Source organism: Myxine glutinosa, chromosome 6 (genome assembly GCF_964187855.1).
Source record: "Myxine glutinosa chromosome 6, kmMyxGlut1.1, whole genome shotgun sequence".
Taxonomy (NCBI): Eukaryota; Metazoa; Chordata; class Myxini; order Myxiniformes; family Myxinidae; genus Myxine; species Myxine glutinosa.
Genome location: NC_136266.1, coordinates 182163710 through 182191114, shown reverse-complemented (window position 1 = coordinate 182191114; position 27405 = coordinate 182163710). Strand labels below are relative to the sequence as shown.

The 27405-nt window shown below is 43.2% G+C and overlaps 3 protein-coding genes across 4 annotated transcripts in view; 1 reads left to right on the top strand and 2 right to left on the bottom strand.

The window, feature by feature from the left end:
• Window positions 1–27405, bottom strand: part of LOC144892699 (uncharacterized) — a 400706-nt gene that overhangs the window by 268870 nt on the left and 104431 nt on the right. The window lies entirely within an intron of this gene.
• Window positions 17319–27405, top strand: part of LOC137429314 (C-X-C chemokine receptor type 4-B-like) — a 43616-nt gene continuing 33529 nt past the window's right edge. The window contains exon 1 of the mRNA XM_068119269.2: window positions 17319–17372. The gene's annotated coding sequence lies outside the window, so the exon portion shown is untranslated. The remainder of the gene's footprint in view (window positions 17373–27405) is intronic.
• The window catches only part of LOC137429002 (FYVE and coiled-coil domain-containing protein 1-like), a 168241-nt gene continuing 158253 nt past the window's right edge, over window positions 17418–27405 (bottom strand). The window contains exons 4-6 of one of the 2 annotated variants that reach the window (XR_013623915.1): window positions 21450–21559; window positions 18880–19585; window positions 17418–18827 (exon numbers count right to left, since the gene is read on the bottom strand). Coding sequence is in view for 1 of the 2 variants with exons in the window: in XM_078780921.1 (XP_078637047.1) it covers window positions 19516–19585; window positions 21450–21559 (180 nt within the window). In the remaining variant the exon portion in view is untranslated. Of the gene's footprint in view, window positions 19586–21449; window positions 21560–27405 lie in introns of both variants that reach the window. The other variant, XM_078780921.1, reaches the window with a different exon arrangement.

Genomic DNA, 27405 nt, shown 5'->3' with positions numbered 1-27405 from the left:
AAGACGCCACCTCGAGCGCTGTGACCTCCCTGCATCTCTGGACCGGACCGAGTCGATCCTGTCCCTGAGCACAAGGTGCACCTTGTGCTGGCCATCGAATACCCGCTTTCCTTGCCATCAATCCCCGTGTGAGTCAGCCTTTTGTCCCGTTTATCTGTCGTCTGTTGGGGTTAATATAAGAGTGTGTCTAAGTGCCTGTCTTTCTATGATGTCCCTCTTGTAGTTGTAATCTAACCTTCCGCCTTAATATAATCTCCTCCGGAGGTCTTGAGAACCGTATCCCTGGTGTCGTGTCATTTTAATCCCAGCCGTGTGTCTTTTCCTTCATTGATCTAGCGCAGCGCGATTAGTCAACGTTCGGGTATAATCGGGTAACTTGTGCAGACGTGGTCATACCAAACCGCTCGGTAAATAACATCTAAGCCGCGTCTGTAACAATTGGTGTCGAGGAGTGGAATTCGGACCTGGGACTAAATTTATTAGGCCCAAATTTGTAGTAGAATCGACAATTCGGAGCGCGTTTCCCGCGCGAAATTATAACGGCGAAATTTGAATTTGTTATACGAAAATAAAAACCCGAATTTTGAAAGTCGCGCTATGGCAGACCAAGACAGCTGGGGTCCGGTAGGGGAGAGTGAGGCAGGGTCGGTCCAGGACCAAATTGAGGGACGTGAGGAGAGCGAAGCAGTGAGGGCGGCAGGGTCGCAAAATAGCGTTGTCACGCACGAGGTGGCCACGGCGTCCACGCCCGCGGCAGCGCCCCTGGTGGATTCGAACCTTTTCCTCCTGCAAATGAGGGCCCTTATGGAACAAATGGTGGGAATGAGGGCTGATAGTGAGCGATTGGAGGGCCAAATGGGGGTAATGGGAAACCAAATGGGGGTAATGAGGGACGAAGCGAGGAGTACCGGTGAGGGGTTAGACAATAATTTTAAGGGTTTAGACAAGAAATTTGGGAAGTTAGACGACAAATTTGAGGGGTTAGACAACGGGATAAAAGAGGTGAAAAAGGGGTTAATGGGGGTAGAAAATAGAATGGCTGCCCAGGAGAATCAGATAGAGGGAGTGAAAAATGGGTTAGAGGGGTTAGAAAACAGTATGGAAGGCAAATTGAGGGACATGAGGGACCAAGCGGAAAGGGAAGTTAACCAAATGGGGCAGCAGATAGAGGGGGTCAGAATGGGGGTAGAAGCCAAACTGGATGCTCACAGGGAGGAAATGGAGCAGATGAGGGTGGCATCTGGGCAGGAGATGCAAGTGATGGGAGAGGAGATCAGAAGAGGAGTGAGTGAGGAGGTCGGAGGAGTGCGCGAGGAGGTGAGGCACTGTAAGGAGCACATGGAGAAGGAGGTGAGAAAGGGGACTGTAAAGTTACAAGGGGGCATAGAGGTCCTAACTCAGGAGGTGGAGCAGCTGACGGTGGGACAGACGGAGTTAGTGGAGCAGGTTCAAAGGAACACTGCGGTATTAGGAGGTTTAAAAGCGACACAGAAAGAATTAAAAGATGACTTGGTAGCGACGAAGAGGGAATGTCAGATGGTACGTGAGGGACTGACAACGAGGCTGGACGAGGTGATAGAGGTAATGGAGACGACGGACCGGCAGGTGAGGACGCACATGGAAACGGTCAAGGTAGCCTTGGAGGACGAGCTAGAGGAGACGTACCGGGGAATAAAAGAGGTGAAGCAGAAATTAGAAGAAGTGGAAGAAGGGATGAGCGAAATTAAGAAGCGACGGAGAGAGGATAAGGAAGAGATAAAAGAGGAAGTAAAATAATTGGTCCAAAGTCTGTGTTTGGATCGTGATGATGTGCTCATTAACCGGATGAGGGATTCGCAGGTGATGGAGGAGAAGCGAAGAGGAAGAGGACCCGGTGTAAGTGGTGACCAATATGGTCGTGCGTATGATGCGCCAGGTGATTTGAGAAGCTTGGGGGTCGAGATGGACCCGGGTGTTCGTGAGAGGCCGTTGGTGAAGTGTGCGACAGGTCTGGTGTGCGAAAAAGGAGGTGTGTGAGAAAGTCCGACTCTGGGGTGTGTGAGGAAAAAGTGCGTGCCAAGGAGTGAGGGTGCTGGCGAGAGTGAGTCGGTCGTAGCGCGTGTGCGAGGGGGCACATGGAAGCGCGGTGTGGTAAGTGTTACAGAGGGTGTGACGGGAGAGTGTGCGCGAGAAAGGTGTGTGACGGACAGGTGCATGGGGAAAGAGTGCGCTGTCAAAGGCAAGGAAGAATGCACACCTGTGGTGAGTGTTACAGAGGGTGTAACGGGAGAGTGTGCGCGAGAAAGGTGTGTAACGGACAGGTGCATGGGGAAAGAGTGCGCTGTCAAGAGTAAGGGTGAGTGCGTTGTCAAGAGTGGTGGTGAGAGTAGTGAGAGTGACAAGGAGCGTGAGTTGGGTGTGACAGGTGAGCGAGGATGTACACCTGGAATGGAAGGATGCACACCTGGAATGGTAGAGCGTGAGTGGGAATGCACGCTGGAGTTGGTGGTGAGGCACGTGGTTGGGTGTGCGAATGAGGGCACACCTGTGATTGTCACAGAGGAGGTGACAGAGGAGGGGGCGCGAAGAGGTGTGTTGGTGAGGTGTGCGACCAACGAATGTGTGCCAAAGTGTTCGGTGGTCAGGTGTGTGACCAAGGCTGTGAGTGGAATGAGGGTACCTGGGTGTGTAAGGAAAGGTATGAGCAAGCAAGGGGTAGCATATGCATGTAAGAATCCAGGTGAAGCATCGACGGTAACCAGGTTAGAGGTTAGGTCGACTTTTAGCCGAAGCGGGCCCTCGGTGCGTGCCGGGCCTCGCTTTGAACGGCCGCGTCCAGGCTCCACTAGGTGGAGCGGGCAGCTGGATAGGAAGGGTCGTCATGGCGACCACGTTTTGTGGAGACGTGCCGGCAGGTTGAGATCGGGACATTGGATGGCTCCACGCCGAGGTGGTGCGTGGGATCTCGGCACGGGTAAGCCCCCGTCCCTGCACCGAGTGCCGGACGCATCCTGCCGCCGGCACAAAACAACCAGCATCCATTGCTTGGCTTTACGAAGCCGGGCTTTGGACAGGAATTGGCGCACCGAGAGGCATTATTGAGTAGACTGGGTGATGAGGTTAGTGTTTTGGACCCAAAATTGGAGAAAAACAAAATTTGATGATTGGCAAGGGATTGGCAGTAGTGATTGGCAGATGATGGGTAGTGATTGGCAAATTTTTGATTTGTTGAAATTTGATGTGCAAAATTGGTAGTGAGAGACCCCCGATGTGGTGGGATGGCATCCCTGCCACCCTTCCCATGTGGGGCAAAGGAGCAATAGATTATGGGGTGTATGGCAGTGAAAACTAGCCCGGGTGGGTTAGGTTATATCGTGTGTAGGGATCTAGCGAAGATGACCTTAGGTAAAGTTAAGGATTAGTTAGTGACTGATACCTGTAGTGGGGACGCAGGTAGATTAGTGTGGATGATAATGACGTGGGAGCGCACTAGTTTAAAGGGACGACTGGGAAGCGCAAGTTTCAGAAGGGAGTAGTTAGCTGAGATGATGCCGTGTGTGTGAGAATTGAACAGGTGTGATTGCACAGGTGTGCAACTGGACAGGTGTGTGGAGCAGTGTATGAGTAGTGAGTGTGTGGATCAGCGCGAATGCGCTTGGGGAGGGAAGGGTGCAGGCGGCACCAAGAGTGAGAGCACAGGTGTGCAAGTACAGGTGTGTGGAGAGAGTTGGAGTAAGTGGTACGGAGTGGTGTGCATGGTGCGAAGGTGTGGATGGGGAAGAGTGGACCCCTTTCACGAGTACCCGGGGCGGGTAGTGTAAGTGTTAGGTAGAGGGTACAGGTAAATTGTGGTAGGATATTGGCATCTGTGGTGCGGTTGCAGAATGGTGTTGTGAATGGGTGCATTAGTGTTGTGGAAATGGCTGGGCGTGTAGCCTGTTAGTGTGTGTAGTTGGTTGGGCACTCCACCACTGTGAGGATGTCGGCCAGGTGAGGCCGCAGGTGGGCTCTGGGAGCCGGTAGTTGTGAGTGGGTGCCTGAGGATCCCGGGTGTGGATCGGGTAGCCCAGTGCCAGGGAGGGCACCGAGTGGGGAGAGCGCCAGAGGGCCTTCCCCAGGTAGTTAGGTTAGGGTAAGGAGCAGGTAAGCTCGGAGGCAACTGCAGTGGTGGAGGTGTGCAGGTGGGTAGACCCGCTGGGAGAGGTACACGTCGCGGCCCAGAAATTGTGCGAGGGCACCGGGAGATGAATCGGGGGAGTGAGACCCCAAATTGAAAAGCACCACAGTTTGGCCAATGGGAATTGGTTTTTAGAACCCATAGTGTAAGAGGGCCAATGGTTTGGCCGGAGATAGACCCCGGGTAGTGTAAAGTTGTTAAAGTCATTTAGGAAATAGTTAGGATTGATGAACCTGTCGCACCATACGCAGCCACTTACCTGTGGTGATGATGATGACTCCACACCTGTGTTTTCTTTGTTCTGTGTGCAGGAAATGAGAATTGCTGTGAGGATTTGTGAGACGCATCACGACGTGGATGAGACATTGGGGTGATTCCATCTCTCCCTCCTTAGGAGGGACTGATGATGAATTGGTGATGGCAAATTATGATGTTGAGTTGGAGATGGCAAATTTTGAGGAAAGTTGGAAATAGCAAATTTGATTGGTTAGGAGGGAGAGAAGACGAATTTGGTTTATGGGAGGAACGGGGAAGACAGTAGGGATGTTTGTTGATTTGTAAAGTAGATGTTTATGGGTAGTGTTGTGTTTTGTGGATACAGTAAGGGGTAAGGGAGGGGCCATGTAGGTTACCTGGTGGGGGGGGGGGGGGGCGTACGGTAGGAACGTACCTGTCTCACCTGGTTCCCATGTGCCCCCAGTGTGCATTACCTTACATTGCGTGCACTTTTGCGCCCTTACCACCTTACTCACTTGTCTGCTTCTTTTGTCTCCCACCTCCGAGGATCTGGCTTTGGGGGCAGAGAGGGAGGAGAGAGAGGTGCTGGCTCCGCAGTTGTGGGCCTGCACTTTCGCTGCTTGCTGCTTGGATCGATACACCATATGGACCGCAATGTTTGTGGCCACCCACAATGGACCGCAGTTCTTTTGCGGCCAAGCACCACCCATGGATGGACCTATGGGTCAACGTGGCACCTATGCCATACAAGGTGAACCACTAACAGTTGGCCCCCTGACAGCCACAATAAAGAAATGGACGCGGTTGGCGCCTTTCTTTATTTTTTTTAAGGAGGCAAGAACACCAAGTGCACCACACGAAGGCAAGACCAGCGGCAGAACATCGGCCGGCTGCGACACCACCGGTGATTTCTAAACACTTTATTGGTGCACCGGATGGTGCTCACTGTGTGATGGGGTGGTGCTTTTGATGCTTGGAAGGGGTGCTCTGCACATTATTAAAGGCCGTAGGCCACAGAGCACTCGTGGGTTGGTGTATCGATGCTGGCATGCGTGCTCTCTCTATGCATAACATCTGCATGTGTTCCTCCAGAAACAGGTCCTGGATCGTAGTGTAAATAGCAGCGTAGTCGTGTAAATAATGCTCCCTACCGGCTGTATGTTTAGTTTGAGGATTCTTTCCGGATTCGGTTATCCTGTGGGTGTGTTTCTGTGAGGAGAAGGGTGCAACGTCGCAGGGGGACATATTTACTCATTTGTGAATATCTGTAAAACTGTCGCACTCAGGGTAGAGTTAATAGTAGAGGGAACTACATTGCGTGCCACACTAAAGTAGGTAAAAATTTATCGGGTCGGGACGCCCCGAGGGTAGAGAAGGGTGCAATGTTGCGAATATGGAATTTGGCCTCCATATCCGCTTGTAAATATTCCCCTATTTCCCCAATACTCCCCAACTATCCCCAATCCCCCATTCCCTAGTCCCATTGTCTGTAAACAACATTCTGTAGAACCGACCTTCCCCTTTTTCCCCCATTAAATGTCGTGCCCAGGTCCACCGCATCTCACGTAGACAACTTTCGGACATCTTGCTAGTTATTCTTAGTCTATGTCAGTTAAGGACTCCTTTCCATTAATTCTGACTCTTCGTTGCACCAGAATGTGATTATATGGCACCAGTAGTGAGTTTAGGACCTTCCCATACCTCCTTCCATCTTCTTCCCCAAACAACAACAACTACAGCTACAACAACAACTACAACCACGGCGCGCGGGGGGAGTGTGCGTCCTCCCACCAGCTCGGTTAGCCGCCATGACCATGCGCTCCACGGGGTTACCACGAAGGGGCTCCCTGTCAGCCCCTCGTCAAGGGCGGAGCCGGTAACCCCCCCGCATGCACCCAATGAGAAGCAACGAGCCGATTCCATCTGGGGCGGAGCTAACGAGCCGAGGGCGTGTCACTCCCCGCCGGATATACGCGACTTACCGGATGTGAGGTGAGATGCGCCCCCAGCTTGAGACGACAAGACGCCACCTCGAGCGCTGTGACCTCCCTGCATTTCTGGACCGGACCGAGTCGATCCTGTCCCTGAGCACAAGGTGCACCTTGTGCTGGCCATCGAATACCCGCTTCCTCCATCAATCCCCCCCCCCCCCCCCCCCCCCCCCCCCCCCCCCCCCCCCCCCCCCCCCCCCCCCCCCCCCCCCCCCCCCCTCCCCCCCCCCCCCCCCCCCCCCCCCCCCCCCCCCCCCCCCCCCCCCCCCCCCCCCCCCCCGTGTGAGTCAGCCTTTTGTCCCGTTTATCTGTCGTCTGTTGGGGTTAATATAAGAGTGTGTCTAAGTGCCAGTCTTTCTATGATGTCCCTCTTGTAGTTGTAATCTAACCTTCCGCCTTAATATAATCTCCTCCGGAGGTCTTGAGAACCGTATCCCTGGTGTCGTGTCATTTTAATCCCAGCCGTGTGTCTTTTCCTTCATTGATCTAGCGCAGCGCGATTAGTCAACGTTCGGGTATAATCGGGTAACTTGTGCAGACGTGGTCATACCAAACCGCTCGGTAAATAACATCTAAGCCGCGTCTGTAACAATATGTTTCAATACCTCCGTTTCAGTAGGCAAATCATTTTCTCCCAAAACCCGATAGCGTCCACGTATTTTAAGATACAGCCCATGTCATTTTGATGGGTTTCACCTGGAATGCACAGCAGAAAATCTTGATTTTCTCATTTCAGCAAAAATGGATATATCTGTTTTTGCATCTGAACTCTTCCTATTTACAGTCACGTGAAAAAGTAAGTACACCCCATGTAAAGTTTTGACTTTTTCAACATATTTCAACATACAGCTATTTGATCTTCATTTCAACAATATTGATAGAAAAAGGTGATATAATATAACAAATATCATGAAACATTTACATTTTGTAGTCCATTGTATAATTTAAATAAACATAAATGCAAATTTCGCATGTGGTAAAAGTAAGTACACCCTTGGCTCTAATAGGTGGTATTGCCCCCTTTGGCAGAAACAACCTCAAGTAGGCGTTTCTTATAACTGTCTACCAGTCTCTGACATCGACTGGGAGAAATTTTTGCCCACGCCTCCATGCAGAATTATTTCAGCTATGCGATGTTTGAGGGGTTTCTTGCATGCACAGCTCGTTTCAAATCCCCCCACATCATCTCGATGGGATTTAGATTCGGGCTTTGACTTGGCCATTCCAGAACCCTCCATTTCTTTCTTTTCAGCCATTCCTTGGTGGATTTACTGGTATGTTTAGGGTCATTGTCATGTTGCAAGGTCCGCCTTTGGTTGAGCTTCAACTTTCTGACAGATGGCCTCACATTATCCTCAAGCACCCTCTGGTACAATGAAGAATTCATAGTGGAATCTATGATGGTAAGCTGCCCAGGCCCTGATGCAGCAAAGCTGCCCCAAACCATAATATTTCCACCACCATGCTTTACAGTTGGTATCAGGTTCTTGTGGTCAAATGCTGTCTTTGGTTTTCGCCAAACATGTCTTGTGGTACTGTGGCCAAATAGCGCTACCTTTGACTCATCTGTCCAGGGCACATTGTTCCAGAAGTGCTGGTCTTTGCCTAGGTGTTCATTGGCAAACTTTAGTGTTGCCCTGATGTTCTTTCTGGACAGCAAAGGTTTCCTCCTGGCACACCTCCCATGTAGATCAAATTTGTGCAGCCTCTTTCTAATGGTAGACTCGTGCACTTTGACATCAACAATGGCAAGAGCTACCCGTAGGTCCCGTGATGACATTCTGGGGTTCTTCTAGACTTCTTTCAGCATCTTGTGGTCTGCTCTCGGGCTGAACTTGCTGGGGGCGGCCTGACCTGAACAAGTTGGCAGTTGTTTGGAATATTCTCCACTTGTAGATGATCTTCCGGACAGTCGAATTATTGATTTCAAATTGTTTGGAGATCTTTTTACATCCCTTCCCAGACTCGTAGGCATCTATAACCTTCTTTCTGAAGGCCTCAGTGAGCTCTTTTGATCTAGGCATGGTGACACCGCACACTTCTACAACAAAGTGCAAACCAAACTAAATGTCTGAGGTTTAAATATGACAGCTTCTGCCAAGATCCTCTCTAACGATGTTCTAATCATTTGCACCTGAGCTGGTGCACCTGATTATAATTTTAGGTATTTGAAGTAGTGATAAATGTAGGGGTGTACTTACTTTTTCCACATGCGAAATTTGCATTTATGTTTATTTAAATTATACAATGGACTACAAAATGTAAATATTTCATCATATTTGTTATATTATATCACCTTTATCTATCAATATTGTTGAAATGAAGATCAAATAGCTGTATGTTGAAATATGTTGAAAAAGTCAAAACTTTAAATGGAGTGTACTTACTTTTTCACGTGACTGTATATAGATAGATAAATAACGAGACCCAATCACGTATTTCACCCATAATTGGAGGGAATGAGCAATAAGCTCTCACCGAATCAATTACCCCAGGTGGCTAAGATTTCAATTAATTAACCCCCATGATCCTCCATTCAAAGAAAACCACATAAAGCAACCGTGACAAGCTACATAAGGTAAGCCCTTCGCAGTTTCAAACCTACCTGGGATCTTCTACAACTGCAGACATTCACGAGCAGCACATACATGAGAATCCCAATGCGATATGCCCCCAATTACAGGTGTGAGACATGATTATTTTTGTTATTGTAAGTTGACTGTTATTGGCATGGCATGTGGTATATGCTTGGGAGCTTCGGTGGAACGCGTTTGTCTACGCTGTCGCTGATGACTCACAACAAATGAAGAAACCAGTGTGATGGCTAAGGGGTCATGTGGTTGGGATTATCATGCATGTCCTACTTGTGAATGTCTGCAGCTGTAGAGCAACTGGGGTCGTGTTTGAAACAGTAAAGGGCTCACCTTGTGTAGCTTTACGCAACTGTCTAACTGGTAGAGCATGTGGGCATATCAGAGAGTACGGTAGTACTCTCATGGGTTGACAAAGGCCAAAATCATACAAAGGCCAAAAAAAGTACGGTAGTACTCTGTATGTAGGGATGGTGAGGAAAAAAATGTTGCTCCCATCTGCTACATACAAAACTAAAGATGAATTATCTTCTTGAAAAAGTCACTTAGGCTACATATGAGAGCCTACCTGGTCTGTTCAGCTGATTGTCGAGGTACGGATCCCTTTTCAGTTCTCCAGACAAATGCAAAAGCTAAAGCGAAAAAACGAGATCGCTCAAATCCGGGAATTCATCTTCTTGTTCATAATAGCCGGCGAAGCCGGTGTACGTATTATGTTGAAAAGCCAGATTTTGCTGGATCCTTTGAGAATTTCGAAGCTTTGACGCACCAAATCGCTCCATCGAGGCCGCCATCTTACGGATGCGGAAGTATGCATAAACAATTGCGAAAAAGTTCAAAAGAGGCTTTGGCTTCGCCGGCTCATTGCGGCTTTGCAGTAGGGTCATATTAAGAATAATAATAATAATAATAACAAGTCAGGAGACGACGATGGTTCACGAGCGAGCGGTATTCAATGACAAAGGACAGACTATAGCCGAAACAGGCCCGGACAGGCCATGCCTGGAAATGTCAAAACGAAGGTTACTGACGTTGAAATGAGATAGAAAATAATGTATAATCAGTTATGAGGTTAGTTAGCTACACAATACCGAAAATTCGGTTCGATTCTGACAATTTTGAAAATTTGACCTTTGTGACCTTCAAAGATCAAAGATTCTGAAATTTGTTGGAAAACTTGTATTTCATGATGTATGTGATAATATAAGATCATGTACGACATTTCACCCTGTCAGGAAGCGAACAATGTAATAAAACCATCAAAAATCGACTTTTCTAAATTTCGTGACCTTGTGACCTTGACCTTGGGGCGAAAATGAAAAATCGAGCTCCGTGGGGCTACACACATGACATTGGCCGAAGCAAATACCGAAACCCCTGTCAGATTACACCAAACCCCTCGGAGAAGATGTAGCTTGAAATCGATTACCCCCTAAAAAGACGGACAGACAGACACACACCCATGACGAATATAGTGGTCACTCTGTTTGATAACTCGTGAACCAATAATAATCTATCTATAATTCCAGCAATCTCTGTGTGTCTGTGTGTCTGTGTGTCTGTGTGTCTGTGTGTCTGTGTGTCTGTGTGTCTGTGTGTCTGTGACCGCTGTTTCTCGACAACCACGGGTCCGATATACTTGAAACTTGCCAGGTATATTGCTGGGGACCCGAGGATGTGCCTTTTCAAGGTTTGTAATTAATCGGACAAGTACTTACCGAGCTATGTCCAAAAAACGCTTCAACCAATCAGAGAGCAGCGAGCTATCACGTGTGCCGAACGTGGCGATCAGACTCTGCCTCGGACGGCACATTTGACAGCGTATTCATTTATTTCACGTTGGAAAACTATGTTGCCGTTAAACTATGTTTTAAAACGAATTCAAACTGCGATTAAATTAAAACGATTCATCGTAACTGCGATTTGCGAACTTCCGGACAGTGACGACTTATCTTCCGGCAGCCAATCACAGAACGCTCTGTTGCGTAGGCGTGGCCGATGTGAGACGAGCGGAGCTGAGCGCGTTACGAGCTGACCGCCATTACGGTACGTAATTCGATTTCTTATGCGCATTATTTCTCCCAATTCAGTCAGAGCGAAGGGCGGAAGCGAAGAGCGTTGTTTTTTTTGTTTACGGGCGTACGGGCGGGGTAGAGCGTACGGGTAGCGTTTTTTTTTTTTTTTGGCCACGGAACGGGCACCCACGTACGGGCAATGCCCTAGTAATAATAATAATAATAATAATCTTATTCAGACGGCATATTTCCGAGCTGCCTCTATCAATGGCAATGATTCTGCTACCATCCGACAGAGTTTTACTTCCTGCAACATCCTTTGGATTATAATTCTCGTAGCTTGAAAGGATTCCTCGAAATGTATGGAAAACTACATTCCTATGTAAAAACAAGCATTCTGAGTATTGCGCTGCAATACATGTCCCCTACCGGCAGTCTGTCGTCTGGAAAACTGTTGGGGAAATTACCAAGGGTTATTTACCCACAGGTTCTGAATCGTTCCCAATCGCTAATTACCTCAGGACGGGCTCACCTGTGATTCGCACTCGGGACTTCGATTTATACACCTTGCAGACAGGTCAGCAGAAGCACGAGAAAAAGTTTTTTTTTGTTTTGTTTTTTTTTGTATACAGAATCGAGGCTCGTGAAAGAGCTAACATTTATCAAACAAACAAATCAAACAAACAAGCAAACAAAGTATATAAAAAGGGGAGCGGCAGACAAGATGGGGAGAGAAGGGGAGGAAGCACACAAACACAACATTTGAGAGCAGGGACATCGGGAGATGTGTGGGCGGGAGAGGGCTTGGGGGGGGGGGGGGGGGCAGGATAGGTATAAAACGCAAGGACACCAAGGACATCCAGGAAAGCAGTTGGTATTTCAAAAAAGTGGTTGATAAAGAACCTTTAGAGTCGCTAAATATCAGTAATTTATTATATTTCCGGTTCACGATCAATGATCGATGTGTATATATATGTTGCTCGGCTTGGCTCCGCCCCTCCCGAAAGCGCGCGCTGTGTTGCGCTGTTGACGTTCGCGAGACGAGGCTGAGGGCGTGCGGTGCGGCTTGAAGAGAACTCTCGAATAAACAAGAGATATCCATTTTTAAAATATTTTCGTTTAATTAACGATACCTGCCAAACCACGTGACCTAACGCAAATTCCAAAAGGACATTGTAGTAGACTGACATGCTGAACAGATCTGTGAAGTTTCCCCTCGATTGGATAAAAAATGAGGGAGGGGCTCGGTTTTCAAAGTTCATGCTTAAAAACGTCATAACTCTGAAACCATGTGACGCACGACGTCATGCACGCTGACGTTTCTGTTCGTCATGGGTATGCGATTCTGCCAGCAAAGTTTGGCCTCGATCTGTTCAGCCGTTGCAGAGAAAAAGGGTTTTTCGTGTTTTCACAAAAAACAATATGGCGGCCGAACCACGTGACCTGTGACGTCATAATTACCATTAAAATAGCCTACAGACCGAGTCCCCCCTACGGTGAAAATTTGATCTCAATCGGTCCAATTATTGCAGAGAAAATATTTTTTAAAGGAAATTAAAACTTAAAATGGCACTGAGTTAAGGATCATCAGAATTATCATAATTCCCAAAGTTCAAAGTGCCATAACTTTGTCAAAAATGATCGAAACGTCGTGAAGTTCGAACTTGATCTGTAACCTATCATGAGGAAACCATGTGCCAAGTTTGAAATCATTAGAATTAAGCGTTCAGAAAAAAAGTCCGGAAAACTGTTCTTTGCGTGACGGATTGACAGACTGACGGACGGCGTGCAAACCTATAGTCCACTCCGGTGTACACCGGTAGGGGACTAACAAGAGATATCCATTAAAAAAAAAAAAATTCGTTTAATTAACGATATCTGCCAAACCACGTGCCCTATCGCAAATTCCAAAAGGACATTTTAGTAGACTGACATGCTGAACAGATCTGTGAAGTTTCCCCTCGATTGGATCAAAAATGAGGGAGGAGCTCGGTTTTAAAGGTTCATGCTTAAAAACGTCATAACTCTGAAACCATGTGACGCATGACGTCATGCTCCCTGACCTTTTTGTTCGTCATGGGTATGCGATTCCGCCTGCAAAGTTTGGCCTCGATCTGTTCAGCCGTTGCAGAGAAAAAGGGGTTTTCGTGTTTTCACGAAAAACAATATGGCGGCCGAAGCACGTGACATGTGACGTCATAATTACCATTAAATATTCTACAGACAGAGTCCCCCCTACGGTGAAAATTTGATCTCAATCGGTCCTATTATTGCAGAGACAATCTTTTTTAAAGGAAATTAAAACTTAAAATGGCACTGAGTTAAGGATCATCAGAATTATCAGAATTCCCAAAGTTAAAAGTGTTCGTCATGGGTATGCGATGTTCGTCATGGGTAGACCAGCAGACAGGGGTGAATGCATAACCTCTGTCCACCTTGGTTAATAAGATCTTGCAGAGGTAACAAGCATTCTGAGCATTGCGCTGCAATACATGTCCCCTACCGGCAATCTGTCGTCTGGAAAACTGTTGGGGAAATTACCAAAGTTCAAAGTGCCATAACTTTGTCAAAAATGATCGAAACGTCGTGAAGTTCGAACTCGATCTGTAACTTATCATGAGGAAACCATGTGCCAAGTTTTAAATCATTAGCATTAAGAGTTTAGAAAAAAAGTCCGGAAAACTGTTCTTTGCGTGACGGACTGACAGACTGACAGACTGAGGGACAGCGTGTAAACCTATAGTCCCCTCCGGTGTACACCGGTAGGGGACTAATAATAATACTGGGCTAAGTGTGGGTATGACTGTCAATCAGCTTGATGGGGGCGGAGCCACGAGACATTTGCCTCAGTGTCGGCGTTATGCGTGATAATGTTACGTGGCATGAAATAATATCAGCGGAAATATCATGCCTCGGGAAATGCCTTGTTTTTCATCGTTACATTTATGATAATAAAATAATAGCGAGGTACCAGTGCTATACACCGCACACAAAACACACGTGCTCATGAACCTTCTAGTCGCGGGTCATGGCAAAAGCAAACCACGTGATCAATAACCATCTCAAGTCACGGTTTCTCGCCGGCAGACTCGCTATGGCGGAGTATCATTGATGCCGTCGAAAAGAACATCTGCTATAAATGGAGGTGTGTGTGTGTGTGTGTGTGTGTGTGTGTGTGTGTGTGTGTGTGTGTGTGTGTGTGTGTGTGTGTGTGTCATCCTTTTTGACGTCAATTAATTAAGTACTATTCAAATGTACCTTTTAACCCTTTAGACTGCTGAGACCCCTTAGGGCTTAGACCTTGGAAGACCCTTTAATCCAGATGACCCAGATGACCTTTAAGACCCACATGACCCAAAAGTTCCCAAATCACCCAAAAGTCCACGAGAACCCAAAAGACACAAAAGTCGCCAAGGACCCAAAAGTCCTTGATGACGCAAAAGACCCAGATGCCCCAAAAGTCCCCAAGGACCCAAAAAGGCCTTGATGACCCAAATCACCCAAAAGTCCCCAAGGATCCAAAAGTCCTTGATGACCCAAAAGACCCAGATGCCACAAAAGTCCCTGAGGACCCAAAAGACCCTTGAGGACCCAAAACACCCAGATGATCCAAAAGTCCTTGATGACCCAAAAGACCCAGATCACCCAAAGTCCACGAGGACCAAAAAGTCCCCAAGGACCCAAAAAGTCCTTGATGACCCAAAATATCCAGATCACCCAAAAGTCCACGAGGACCCAAAAGTCATTGATGACCCAAAATACATGGATGACCCAAAAGTCCCTAAAGAGCCAAAAGTTCCCGAATTTCCAAAAGCCCCCAAAAGACCCAGATGACCAAAACGTCCCGATGACCCAAAAGTACCCAAAACAAGCGTTACGCCTAGGTCCCCCGTCGGTGAAGTGATGTGAGTTGACAAAATGGAGGACGCAGAAAACATGGAAGAGTCAATAATATTTGCAAGTGGGTTGGAGACACACCCACACACCAGATTAGAAGTTAGTAGTTCGTTTATTTTTCAAGATATTCTGCTCACAAGGTTCAGACATATATGGTGGCGGCCATCTTGGATTTTGACGTGGCGACCCAATTTTCAATAGCGTTCTTCCTTATGCCGAGATACACACACACACCAGATTAGAAGTTGGTACTTCGCTTATTGTTCAAGATATTCATCTCACAAGGTTCAGACATATATGGCGGCGGCCATCTTGGATTTTGACGTGGCGACCCAATTTTCAATAGCGCTCTTCCTTATGCCGAGATACACCCACACACCAGATTAGAAGTTGGTACTTCGCTTATTGTTCAAGATATTCCGCTCACAAGGTTCAGACATATATGGCGGCGGCCATCTTGGATTTTGACGTGGCGACCCAATTTTCAATAGCGCTCTTCCTTATGCCGAGATACACCCACACACCAGATTAGAATTCAGTCCTTCGCTTACTTTTATAAAGATATTGCAGTGCACGTACGCATGCACACACGCACGGACGTACGGAAGCACGCACGGACGCACACACGGACAGAAGGTAAAACCATAGTCCCCCTTTCGCTCCGCGGTGCGACGGGGGACAAAAACAGGATGATCCAAAAGTCTCCGAGGACCAAAAAGACCCAGATGACCCTGATGACTCAAAAGTCCTGAACACCCAAAAGTCACCAAAGACCCAAAAGTCCCCGAAGATCCAAAAGTCCCCAATTAAAATTTGGTCCAATGGACCAACGGGCCCCCTAGTTTAATAAGTTTTGAACTGACATTTAGTGTTCCTTTCGTCTTTGTTTTGGCATACTGCATCGCCTGGAGTGGTCAATGGTCAATTAATTAATGTTTAAATATAAAGATCCTAGTTCCCTTATGTCTATGCCCTCTGTAAAAAATTACAGAAACAAGTGAATAAAAAAATTTATGCTAAATTAAAAAGGCAATGTGGGGATTTTTTTTTTTTTTTTTGGATACTGAATCGAGGCTCGTGAAAGAGCTAACATTTATTTCACAAACAAATCAACCAGACAAACAAAATATACAAAAAGGGGGAGCGGAAGACAAGATGGGGAGAGAAGGGGAAGCACACAACCACAACATTTGAGAGCAGGGAGAAGTGTGGGAGGGAGAGGGCTTGGGTTGGGGGCAGGAGGCGTGGTAAGGGGAGGGAGGGGGGGGGGGGGGATGACAAACTACAGTCTAAAAAAGGTCCTAAACAAGATAGGGATGATGTTGGTTTAGAGAGTAGCCAACAGTATTGCCATCACATAACAATCCCGACATAACATAACAATCCCGACATCACTGCCTCCAGACTATTGTCGAGGGCTAGGCCGAGCTAAACGTATTAGAAGCTCCTACATTTCATTTCTGCAAAGTATAAGAAGCTCCTGTATAATTTCAGGGACTTCTTGCAGCTTCGGTTGTCTTTCCGACTTTTCTTTTTTATCAACTTAGAGTGACCAATCACAAATGGAGATGATAGAATGCTGCTATAAGAGATGTTCATGCAGTTTGTAAGAAGTTGATGTTCATGTACTGATATTATAACATTGTAGTCGGGCTGCTAAATTGTACAGTCTCAGTATGTGGCTACACTACAAGAGTAATCAAGTACTGGTGTAACCTGTGAAGTGTTTGTAGAAGCTTGAAGCAATAACTGATGACGTGTAAATGAGGCAGTGATGTCGGGATTGTTATGTGATGGCAATACCGTTGGCTACTCTCTAAACCAACATCATCCCTATCTTGTTTAGGACCTTTTTTAGACTGTAGGTTGTTATCCCTACATTGCCTTTTTACTTTCGTATACATTTTTTTATTCACTTGTGTATGTGTTTATACATATATATATAACTCTGTTCTCATTCCCTCACTCTTCCACCCTCAACACACCTCCCCTAGTAAGTTGATGATCTGCTATGATTGAATTAACGTGGTGTAGATGTAGCACAGGCTTGATGGGCCAAATGGCATCCTCCTGCATCCAAGTTTCTTGTGTATCCTTGTGTGACCACCTATGACCACCTATGATCTGCCATGAAGAGAGTCGTTATTGAACAACGTGCCCTTCACATTGCCGGAGTCCTGGGAATGGGAAGCTTTGCTTCACCAATACCCTATTGACCGGTTGTAAGTCCGTCAGATGACCACCATCTTCCTTTCCAGCAAAACCTCAAAGGAAGACATTTCACATCAACATGGGAACATCCATTCCAGTTGGGGAAACTTCTGTGCTGGAAGGCAGCTGGTGCGCCAGTGGAATCGGTGACTTCAGATAACGGAGACCGTGGAATAACATGATACGATTTGAAGTCGTCAGCATTAATGCGCCTATTTTCGGAAGAGTGGGAAATGTGAAGCTAGAGCGAGGGATTGAAGGAAGACTTTCGCATGTAAGTAATGTTTGTAACAATAAAAACAATTGCTTTCGACAAAACTGTAATTGCATCACAACGTTGCACTTTATTAACTGTGCGTTTCATTTTTACATTCAGCAAGCAGAAACTCCACGAGCCATTGCTAACATTTGACATCGTTGAGGACTTTTCCATAGAAAAAATAGGTAACGCGAGGTAAACGAGCCAACGGCTTCCACTTGAGGTTATTAGTTAAAAATGCCAATCAGTACCCATGATGTGCAAAATGTCGGCTTTTAAAAACAGGGATGCACACGAAGTGACCACATGAACCCCAAGAATGGTGTTATGTCACGTGATAAATCAAGTGTTGTAAAAGCTTCCATAACGAAGGAACTGGCAGACAGACTGCAGTGTACTCGTACACAACACAAACATCTTTACTGATGTTTGTGTTGCACACACTGTGGCCTGTCTGCCAGTTAGTCGAATCTTTACTGATGTTTGTGTTGCGCACACTGTGGCCTGTCTGTCAGTCAGTCATCTTTACTGATGTTTGTGTTGCGCACACTGTGACCTGTCTGCCAGTTAGTCTAATCTTTACTGATGTTTGTGCTGCGCACACCGTGGCCTGTCTGCCAGTTAGTCTAATCTTTACTGATGTTTGTGCTGCGCACACCGTGGCCTGTCTGCCAGTTAGTCTAATCTTTACTGATGTTTGTGTTGCACACACTGTGACCTGTCTGCCAGTTAGTCTAATCTTTACTGATGTTTGTGTTGCGCACACTGTGACCTCTCTGCCAGTTAGTCTAATCTTTACTGATGTTTGTGCTGCGCACACCGTGGCCTGTCTGCCAGTTAGTCTAATCTTTACTGATGTTTGTGTTGCGCACACTGTGACCTCTCTGCCAGTTAGTCTAATCTTTACTGATGTTTGTGTTGCACACACTGTGACCTGTCTGCCAGTTAGTCTAATCTTTACTGATGTTTGTGTTGCGCACACTGTGACCTCTCTGCCAGTTAGTCTAATCTTTACTGATGTTTGTGTTGCGCACACTGTGGCCTGTCTGCCAGTTAGTCTAATCTTTACTGATGTTTGTGTTGCGCACACTGTGGCCTGTCTGCCAGTTAGTCTAATCTTTACTGATGTTTGTGTTGCGCACACTGTGACCTGTCTGCCAGTTAGTCTAATCTTTACTGATGTTTGTGCTGCGCACACCGTGGCCTGTCTGCCAGTTAGTCTAATCTTTACTGATGTTTGTGTTGCGCACACCGTGGCCTGTCTGCCAGTTAGTCTAATCTTTACTGATGTTTGTGTTGCGCACACCGTTGCCTGTCTGCCAGTCGGTTATCTTCACTGATGTTTGTGTTGTGCATGCTGTGGCCTGTCTGCCAGTTCGTCTAATCTTCACTGATGTTTGTGTTGCGCACACTGTTGCCTGTCTGCCAGTTAGTCATATTTACTGATGTTTGTGTTGTGCACGCTGTGGCCTGTCTGCCAGTTAGTCATATTTACTGATGTTTGTGTTGTGCACGCTGTGGCCTGTCTGCCAGTTAGCTATCTTTACTGCCCAGGGTTCGCTCTCCCATCTCACCGCCCGCCCTCCTCGGTGGAATAGCTGTCCGTACAGGCCGCACATTTAGCAATGCGATTCATGTGCAATTCCAACTCGTAAGCAAAGCGGTGTCCAGTATGTTCCGTCCCATTTCAGGCGAGCATCTTAAGATCACTTTTACCAATACTGTACACCCATTCTTCATTATGCCATTTTTGTAACAATAAACTGAGTTTGTGCCACTAACCTAAAGCACAATCCCAAAGAGGAAAAAGGCATCCCGTTACGCAAGTTCATAGCAACAAGTATAGGGAATGAAATGTCATTTCACTGGCGTAACAGTGAGTTTGTCAGTTTGTGAGATGAGCAAATAAACAATGGAGTTTTGAACACAAGAGTAACATTTTTCAGAGTAAAAAAAAAAAAAAAAAATTCTTCCCGCATGCAATTCATGCTGAAGCTCATGCAAAAAGTCTTGTTAAAAAAACCCACAACAACAACATTGTAAAAGCATCGAGATTGAGCAAGATCATTCAGATACAACAAAGAGCAGGAAGAGACCTCCGACTACCGAGAGGATGGGGGTTGGAAAGACCCCGAGAAGCGCCCGTCCCTCAGAAGTATCAGTCTGTCCCATCATACAAGACCATCTTGGTGGCAACGAGGTGGTAAAACACTTTCTTTCCGTAAAACCTTGTAACGAGAGACATGAAAGTGTTAATCTTTTCAAAAAACACCAAACAACCATTTTATATTTGCTCTCGTGTAAATTGAGGCCAATTTGAGGAAAAATGTGAACAAAAGCAACTTCATCGACTCCAAAGGATGTTTACAAGAACTCAGCATTTCCATTTCCATTTCCATGTGGAGATCCGTTCATTTTTGCAATCGTGCTGTAATTGATGGTGGAGAGTAGATAAGATAAGCTAAAAACATTTCTTTCTTGCAATGTTTCTAGCAAAGATTGCAAGTGCTCAAGTGATGCAGGAACGGAAGGGTTTCTCCAACTTTGTTGCATTTTCATGCTTTCTGTGACCTAACTTTCGTAACCCACAATGCATTGTTCAGAGTGCATCGTAAAGTAACCTCCACTTCAGATAATTAAGGAAGGGAATAATGATTTCACTGCTAAAACAAACGATGACTACCGTACACCTGGGATGCTTCTTTAATTAAATAAATAAACAAACGTGTGTGTGTGTGTGTGTGTGCTGTGTTACCATTTGGCATTATGAATAACAATATGCAGGTGCTGTCACAGGTGTGAGCCTCACACAGGTAAACGTAATTCAGACCCTGCCGGATAATATGGGACTTGTGACCACAATAAACACATTCACCAACAAAACGTACAAAACCAGGGTGAACAGTTTATGTTTTGTATCCCATTGATAGGCCGGATCTGGATTCGGACCTGAACCAAAATCTAATCGGCTTGTTCTGGTCACCTACCCAACTCATCCACCTGGTTTATTCATAACCCATCCATAGCATTTTAAAATATCATGTTATTTATCTCTTTACACCCGATCTCTCAATGGTGAAGATTCACTTAAAAATTAAATAATTCTCATATCCGAATCCATATTCAGATCTTCACCAAAATCGAATTGATTAGTCCATGTCGGACACCCACACTGCCTACGAAGTTTCGTCCAAATCTGTCCACAACATTTTGAGATATCCTGCTATGTATCGTTTTTGGCCCGATCTCCCTATGGTGAAGAATCACTTTAAAAATTAAATAATTCTCATATCCGAATCCATATTCAGATCTTCACCAAAATCGAATTGATTAGTCCTTGTCGGACACCCACCCTGTGTACGAAGTTTCGTCCAAATCCGTCCACAACATTTTGAGATATCCTGCTATGTATTGGTTTTGGCCTTATCTCCCAATGGTGAAGAATCACTTTAAAAAACTATAATAGCCGGATCCGGATATTCACCAAAATCGAATCGAATCGTCCTTGTCACACAACGAACCTGTACACCAAGTTTCGTCCAAATCCGTCCACAACTTTTTGAGATATCCTGCTATGTATTGGTTTTGGCCTTATCTCCCAATGGTGAAGAATCACTTAAAAAATAAATAATAGCCGGATCCGAATCCGGATCTTCACCAAAATCGAATTATTTAGTCCTTGTCGGACACTCAACCTGTCCACCAAGTTTCGTCCAAATCTGTCACCAACTTTTTGAGATATCTTGTTCACAGACAGACAGGGGTGAAAACATAACCTCCATCCACCTTCGGTGGTGCAGGTAAATATCACACGTGGGTGTGAAACAAAAATCCCATTCGAGGAGCCGCTCAGCTGTTTCGAAGTATTACTAATAGGCCATCAATTCAACTCCAAAACGTAAATTACTTTACATAAATAATATTCCTTGCTTTTATATAAATAACACTTTGTAAAATAACCTGGCAAGTTAAAACAAGTCCAAAATGAGGCCTTTTGTTTGTGTTGACATCGAGAACTATTGCTAGCAAAATGCTCAGGCCTTCACCTTTACACGAATGGTATAAAACGGCGATGGTATTTGGAAGCCTAACCTTGAGAAGGAGTTGTCAAAAACGAGCAGGTAAGTGCCAGGTTCACGCGCATTCAGCTGCCCTCGCACGGCCTGGCGATGCGAGTTACACCTCATCAGTTGAATGAGCACCTGCAATAGGGAGGTGGGAATGGGGAGAAATTACAAGAAATTCCTGGTCACAGGATGGCAAATTGATATAGAGTGTACCAAATTGGTGATGGACCACCAACCACCACTTGCACCATTTTCCAGCCACGGGATGTGACGGCCATGTTCCCCCCACAATACATGGTGCACGAAGCCACCTTACAGACATTATCGCTTATTTACAAACCACAGCTTAGTGCCTGTGCACAACATTTCCCAGAATGTGTAGTGTAGTGTAATACACACACACACACACACACACAGCCACACACACACACACACACACACACACACAGCCACACACACACACACACACACACACACACACACACACACACACACACACACACAGCCACACACACACACACACACACATACACACACAGCCACACACACACACACACACACACACACACACACACACACACACACACACACACACACACACACACGCACGCACACCAAGACCTTCAAGATCAACTTTAACCTCAAGAATGTCACAAAGAAAGCCATATTACAGCACACTCGGTATTTTTTTTGTCAGTGTTTTACGAGTAAGCACACAAATGCAGTATTGCTAATATAGTATTGTACATAAAATATTTTGAAAACAGGATTTTAGGTTTGTAAAATATTTATTCAAGGCAAGGCAGCTAAAACCAGAAAATGCCAGTTTTAAATGGACAAAAATACAGCAAACGATGCAGGCTTCAATTATTACAGATAAGAATATCTTACTATAATTCACCTAATGTCTGTCTGTTCCCAGGTACCGCAAAAACGGCTCAACCGATCGCAACGAAATTTTGGGTGGGTAATCCGGGGACCCCCTGGAGTGAAATAGGCTAGATTGTTTTCCCAATTTTTTTCCCCAATTTTTCCAATTTTCCAGTTTTTCCAAACACGATGGAATAATATTTACCGATATGAACAGTGATGTGGCTTTTATTGAAATTCTACAAATACTGTTTAGATTTTGATGATTTGTGTGTGATATGATTTTACAGATGTTTATATAAATCGTTTAAAATAAAAAAAAGGCTTTGCGTGTGATATGATTTAACAGATGTTTATATAAATCGTTTAAAATAAAAAAAGGCTTTGCATGTGATATGATTTAACAGATGTTCATATAAATTGTTTAAAATAAAAAAGGCTTTGCGTGCGATATGATTTAACAGATGTTTATATAAATCGTTTAAAATAAAAAAAGGCTTTGCATGTGATATGATTTAACAGATGTTCATATAAATCGTTTAAAATAAAAAAGGCTTTGCGTGCGATATGATTTAACAGATGTTTATATAAATCGTTTAAAATAAAAAAAGGCTTTGCGTGTGATATGATTTAACAGATGTTTATATAAACCGTTTAAAATAAAAAAAGGGTTTGCGTGTGATATGATTTAACAGATGTTTATATAAATCGTTTAAAGTAAAAAAAGGCTTTGCGTGTGATATGATTTAACAGATGTTTATATAAATCGTTTACAATAAAAAAAATGCTTTGCGTGTGATATGATTTACCAGATGTTTATATAAATCGTTTAAAGTAAAAAAAGGCTTTGCGTGTGATATGATTTAACAGATGTTTATATAAATCGTTTACAATAAAAAAAGGCTTTGCGTGTGATATGATTTAACAGATGTTTATATAAATCGTTTAAAATAAAAAAGGCTTTGCGTGTGATATGATTTAACAGATGTTTATATAAATCGTTTAAAATAAAAAAGGCTTTGCGTGTGATATGATTTAACAGATGTTTATATAAATCGTTCAAAATAAAAAAAGGCTTTGCGTGTGATATGATTTAACAGATGTTTATATAAATCGTTCAAAATAAAAAAAGGCTTTGCGTGTGATACGATTTAACAGATGTTTATATAAATCGTTTAAAATAAAAAAGGCTTTGCGTGTGATATGATTTAACAGATGTTTATATAAATCGTTTAAAATAAAAAAAGGCTTTGCATGTGATATGATTTAACAGATGTTCATATAAATCGTTTAAAATAAAAAAGGCTTTGCGTGCGATTTGATTTAACAGATGTTTATATAAATCGTTTAAAATAAAAAAAGGCTTTGCGTGTGATATGATTTAACAGATGTTTATATAAACCGTTTAAAATAAAAAAAGGGTTTGCGTGTGATATGATTTAACAGATGTTTATATAAATCGTTTAAAGTAAAAAAAGGCTTTGCGTGTGATATGATTTAACAGATGTTTATATAAATCGTTTACAATAAAAAAAATGCCTTGCGTGTGATATGATTTAACAGATGTTTATATAAATCGTTTAAATTAAAAAAAGGCTTTGCGTGTGATATGATTTAACAGATGTTTATATAAATCGTTTAAAATAAAAAAGGCTTTGCGTGTGATATGATTTAACAGATGTTTATACAAATCGTTTAAAATAAAAAAAGGCTTTGCGTGTGATATGATTTAACAGATGTTTATATAAATCGTTTAAAATTAAAAAAGGCTTTGCATGTGATATGATTTAACAGATGTTCATATAAACCGTTTAAAATAAAAAAAGGGTTTGCGTGTGATATGATTTAACAGATGTTTATATAAATCGTTTAAAGTAAAAAAAGGCTTTGCGTGTGATATGATTTAACAGATATTTATATAAATCGTTTACAATAAAAAAAATGCTTTGCGTGTGATATGATTTAACAGATGTTTATATAAATCGTTTAAAGTAAAAAAAGGCTTTGTGTGTGATATGATTTAACAGATGTTTATATAAATCGTTTACAATAAAAAAAGGCTTTGCGTGTGATATGATTTAACAGATGTTTATATAAATCGTTTAAAATAAAAAAGGCTTTGCGTGTGATATGATTTAACAGATGTTTATACAAATCATTTAAAATAACAAAAGGCTTTGCATGTGATATGATTTAACAGATGTTTATATAAATCGTTTAAAATAAAAAAAGGCTTTGCGTGCGATATGATTTAACAGATGTTTATAGAAATCGTTTAAAATAAAAAAAGGCTTTGCGTGTGATATGATTTAACAGATGTTTATATAAATCGTTGAAAATAACAAGCATTACGCCTAGGTCCCCCGTCGGTGAAGTGATGTGAGTTGACAAAGTGGAAGACGCAGAAAACATGCTATGATATGATATTTCGCTCACAAGGTTCAGACATACATGGCGGCGGCCATCTTGGATTTTGACGTGGCGACCCAATTTTAAACAGCCTTCTTGCTTGTGCCTAGATACACCCACACACCAGATTAGAAGTTGGTACTTCGCTTATTTTTCAATATTTCGCTCACAAGGTTCAGACATACATGGCGGCGGCCATCTTGGATTTTGACGTGGCGACCCAATTTTAAACAGCCTTCTTGCTTGTGCCTAGATACACCCACACACCAGATTAGAAGTTGGTACTTCGCTTATTTTTCGAGATATTTCGCTCACAAGGTTCAGACATATATATGGTGGCGGCCATCTTGGATTTTGACGTGGCGACCCAATTTTAAACAGCCTTCTTCCGTGTGCCTAGGTACACCCACACACCAGATTAGAAGTTGGTACTTTGCTTATTTTTCAAGATATTTCGCTCACAATGTTCAGACATATATATGGTGGCGGCCATCTTGGATTTTGACGTAGCGACCCAATTTTCAATAGCGTTCTTCCTTATGCCGAGATACACGCACACACCAAATTATAAGTTGGTACTTCGCTTATTTTTCAAGATATTCATCTCACAAGTTTCAGACATACATGGCGGCGGCCATCTTGGATTTTGACGTGGCGACCCAATTTTAAACAGTGTCCTTCCTTGTGCCTAGATACACCCACAGGCCAGATTAGAAGTTGGTACTTCGCTTATTTTTCGTGATATTTCGCTCGCAAGGTTCAGACATATATATGGTGGCGGCCATCTTGTATTTTGACATGGCGACCCAATTTTCAATAACGTTCTTCCTTATGCCGAGATACACGCACACACCAAATTATAAGTTGGTACTTCGCTTATTTTTCAAGATATTCATCTCACAAGGTTCAGACATACATGGCGGCGGTCATCTTGGATTTTTACGTGGCGACCCAATTTTCAATAGCGTTCTTCTTTATGCCTAGATACACCCACACACCAGATTAGAAGTTGGTACTTCGCTTATTTTTCAAGATATTCATCTCACAAGGTTCAGACATACATGGCATCAGACATACATGGCGGCGGTCATCTTGGATTTTGACGTGGGTTGCACCCACACACCAAATTTGAATGCGGTCCTTCGCTTACGTACACAGGCACCCCCGCACGCAAACGCACGCCCGCACGGACGGAGGGACAGACGGACGGACACACAGACGGAGGGGAAAGCCATAGTCCCCCTTTCGCTACGCTGTGCGACGGGGGACAAAAAAAGGGTTTGCGTGTGATATGATTTAACAGATGTTTATATAAATCATTTAAAATAAAAAAGGCTTTGCATGTGATATGATTTAACAGATGTTTATATAAATCGTTTAAAATAAAAAAAAGGCTTTGCATGTGATATGATTTAACAGATGTTTATATAAATCGTTTAAAATAAAAAAAAGGCTTTGCATGTGATATGATTTAACAGATGTTTATATGAATCGTTTGAAATAAAAAAAGGCTTTGCGTGTGATATGATTTAACAGATGTTTATATAAATCGTTTGAAATAAAAAAAAGGCTTTGCGTGTGATACGATTTAACAGATGTTTATATAAACCGTTTAAAATAAAAAAAGGCTTTGCGTGTGATATAATTTAACAGATGTTTATATAAATCGTTTAAAATAAAAAAAAGGCTTTGCGTGTGATATGATTTAACAGATGTTTATATAAATCATTTAAAATAAAAAAAGGCTTTGCGTGTGATATGATTTAACAGATGTTTATATAAATCGTTTAAAATAAAAAAAAGGCTTTGCATGTGATATGATTTAACAGATGTTTATATAAAACGTTTAAAATAAAAAAAAGGCTTTGCATGTGATATGATTTAACAGATGTTTATATAAATCGTTTAAAATAAAAAAAGGCTTTGCATGTGATATGATTTAACAGATGTTTATATAAATCGTTTGAAAAAAAAAAAAAGGCTTTGCGTGTGATATGATTTAACAGATGTTTATATAAATCGTTTGAAATAAAAAAAGGCTTTGCGTGTGATATGATTTAACAGATGTTTATATAAATCGTTTGAAATAAAAAAAAGGCTTTGCGTGTGATACGATTTAACAGATGTTTATATAAACCGTTTAAAATAAAAAAAGGCTTTGCGTGTGATATGATTTAACAGATGTTTATATAAATCGTTTAAAATAAAAAAAAGGCTTTGCGTGTGATATGATTTAACAGATGTTTATATAAATCATTTAAAATAAAAAAAGGCTTTGCGTGTGATATGATTTAACAGATGTTTATATAAATCGTTTAAAATAAAAAAAAGGCTTTGCATGTGATATGATTTAACAGGTGTTTATATAAATCGTTTGAAATAAAAAAAAGGCTTTGCGTGTGATACGATTTAACAGATGTTTATATAAACCGTTTAAAATAAAAAAAGGCTTTGCGTGTGATATGATTTAATAGATGTTTATATAAATCGTTTAAAATAAAAAAAAGGCTTTGCGTGTGATATGAGATTTAACAGATGTTTATATAAATCGTTTGAAATAAAAAAAGGCTTTGCGTGTGATACGATTTAACAGATGTTTATATAAATCGTTTAAAATAAAAAAGGCTTTGTGTGTGATATGATTTAACAGATGTTTATAGAAATCGTTTAAAATAAAAAAAGGCTTTGCGTATGATATGATT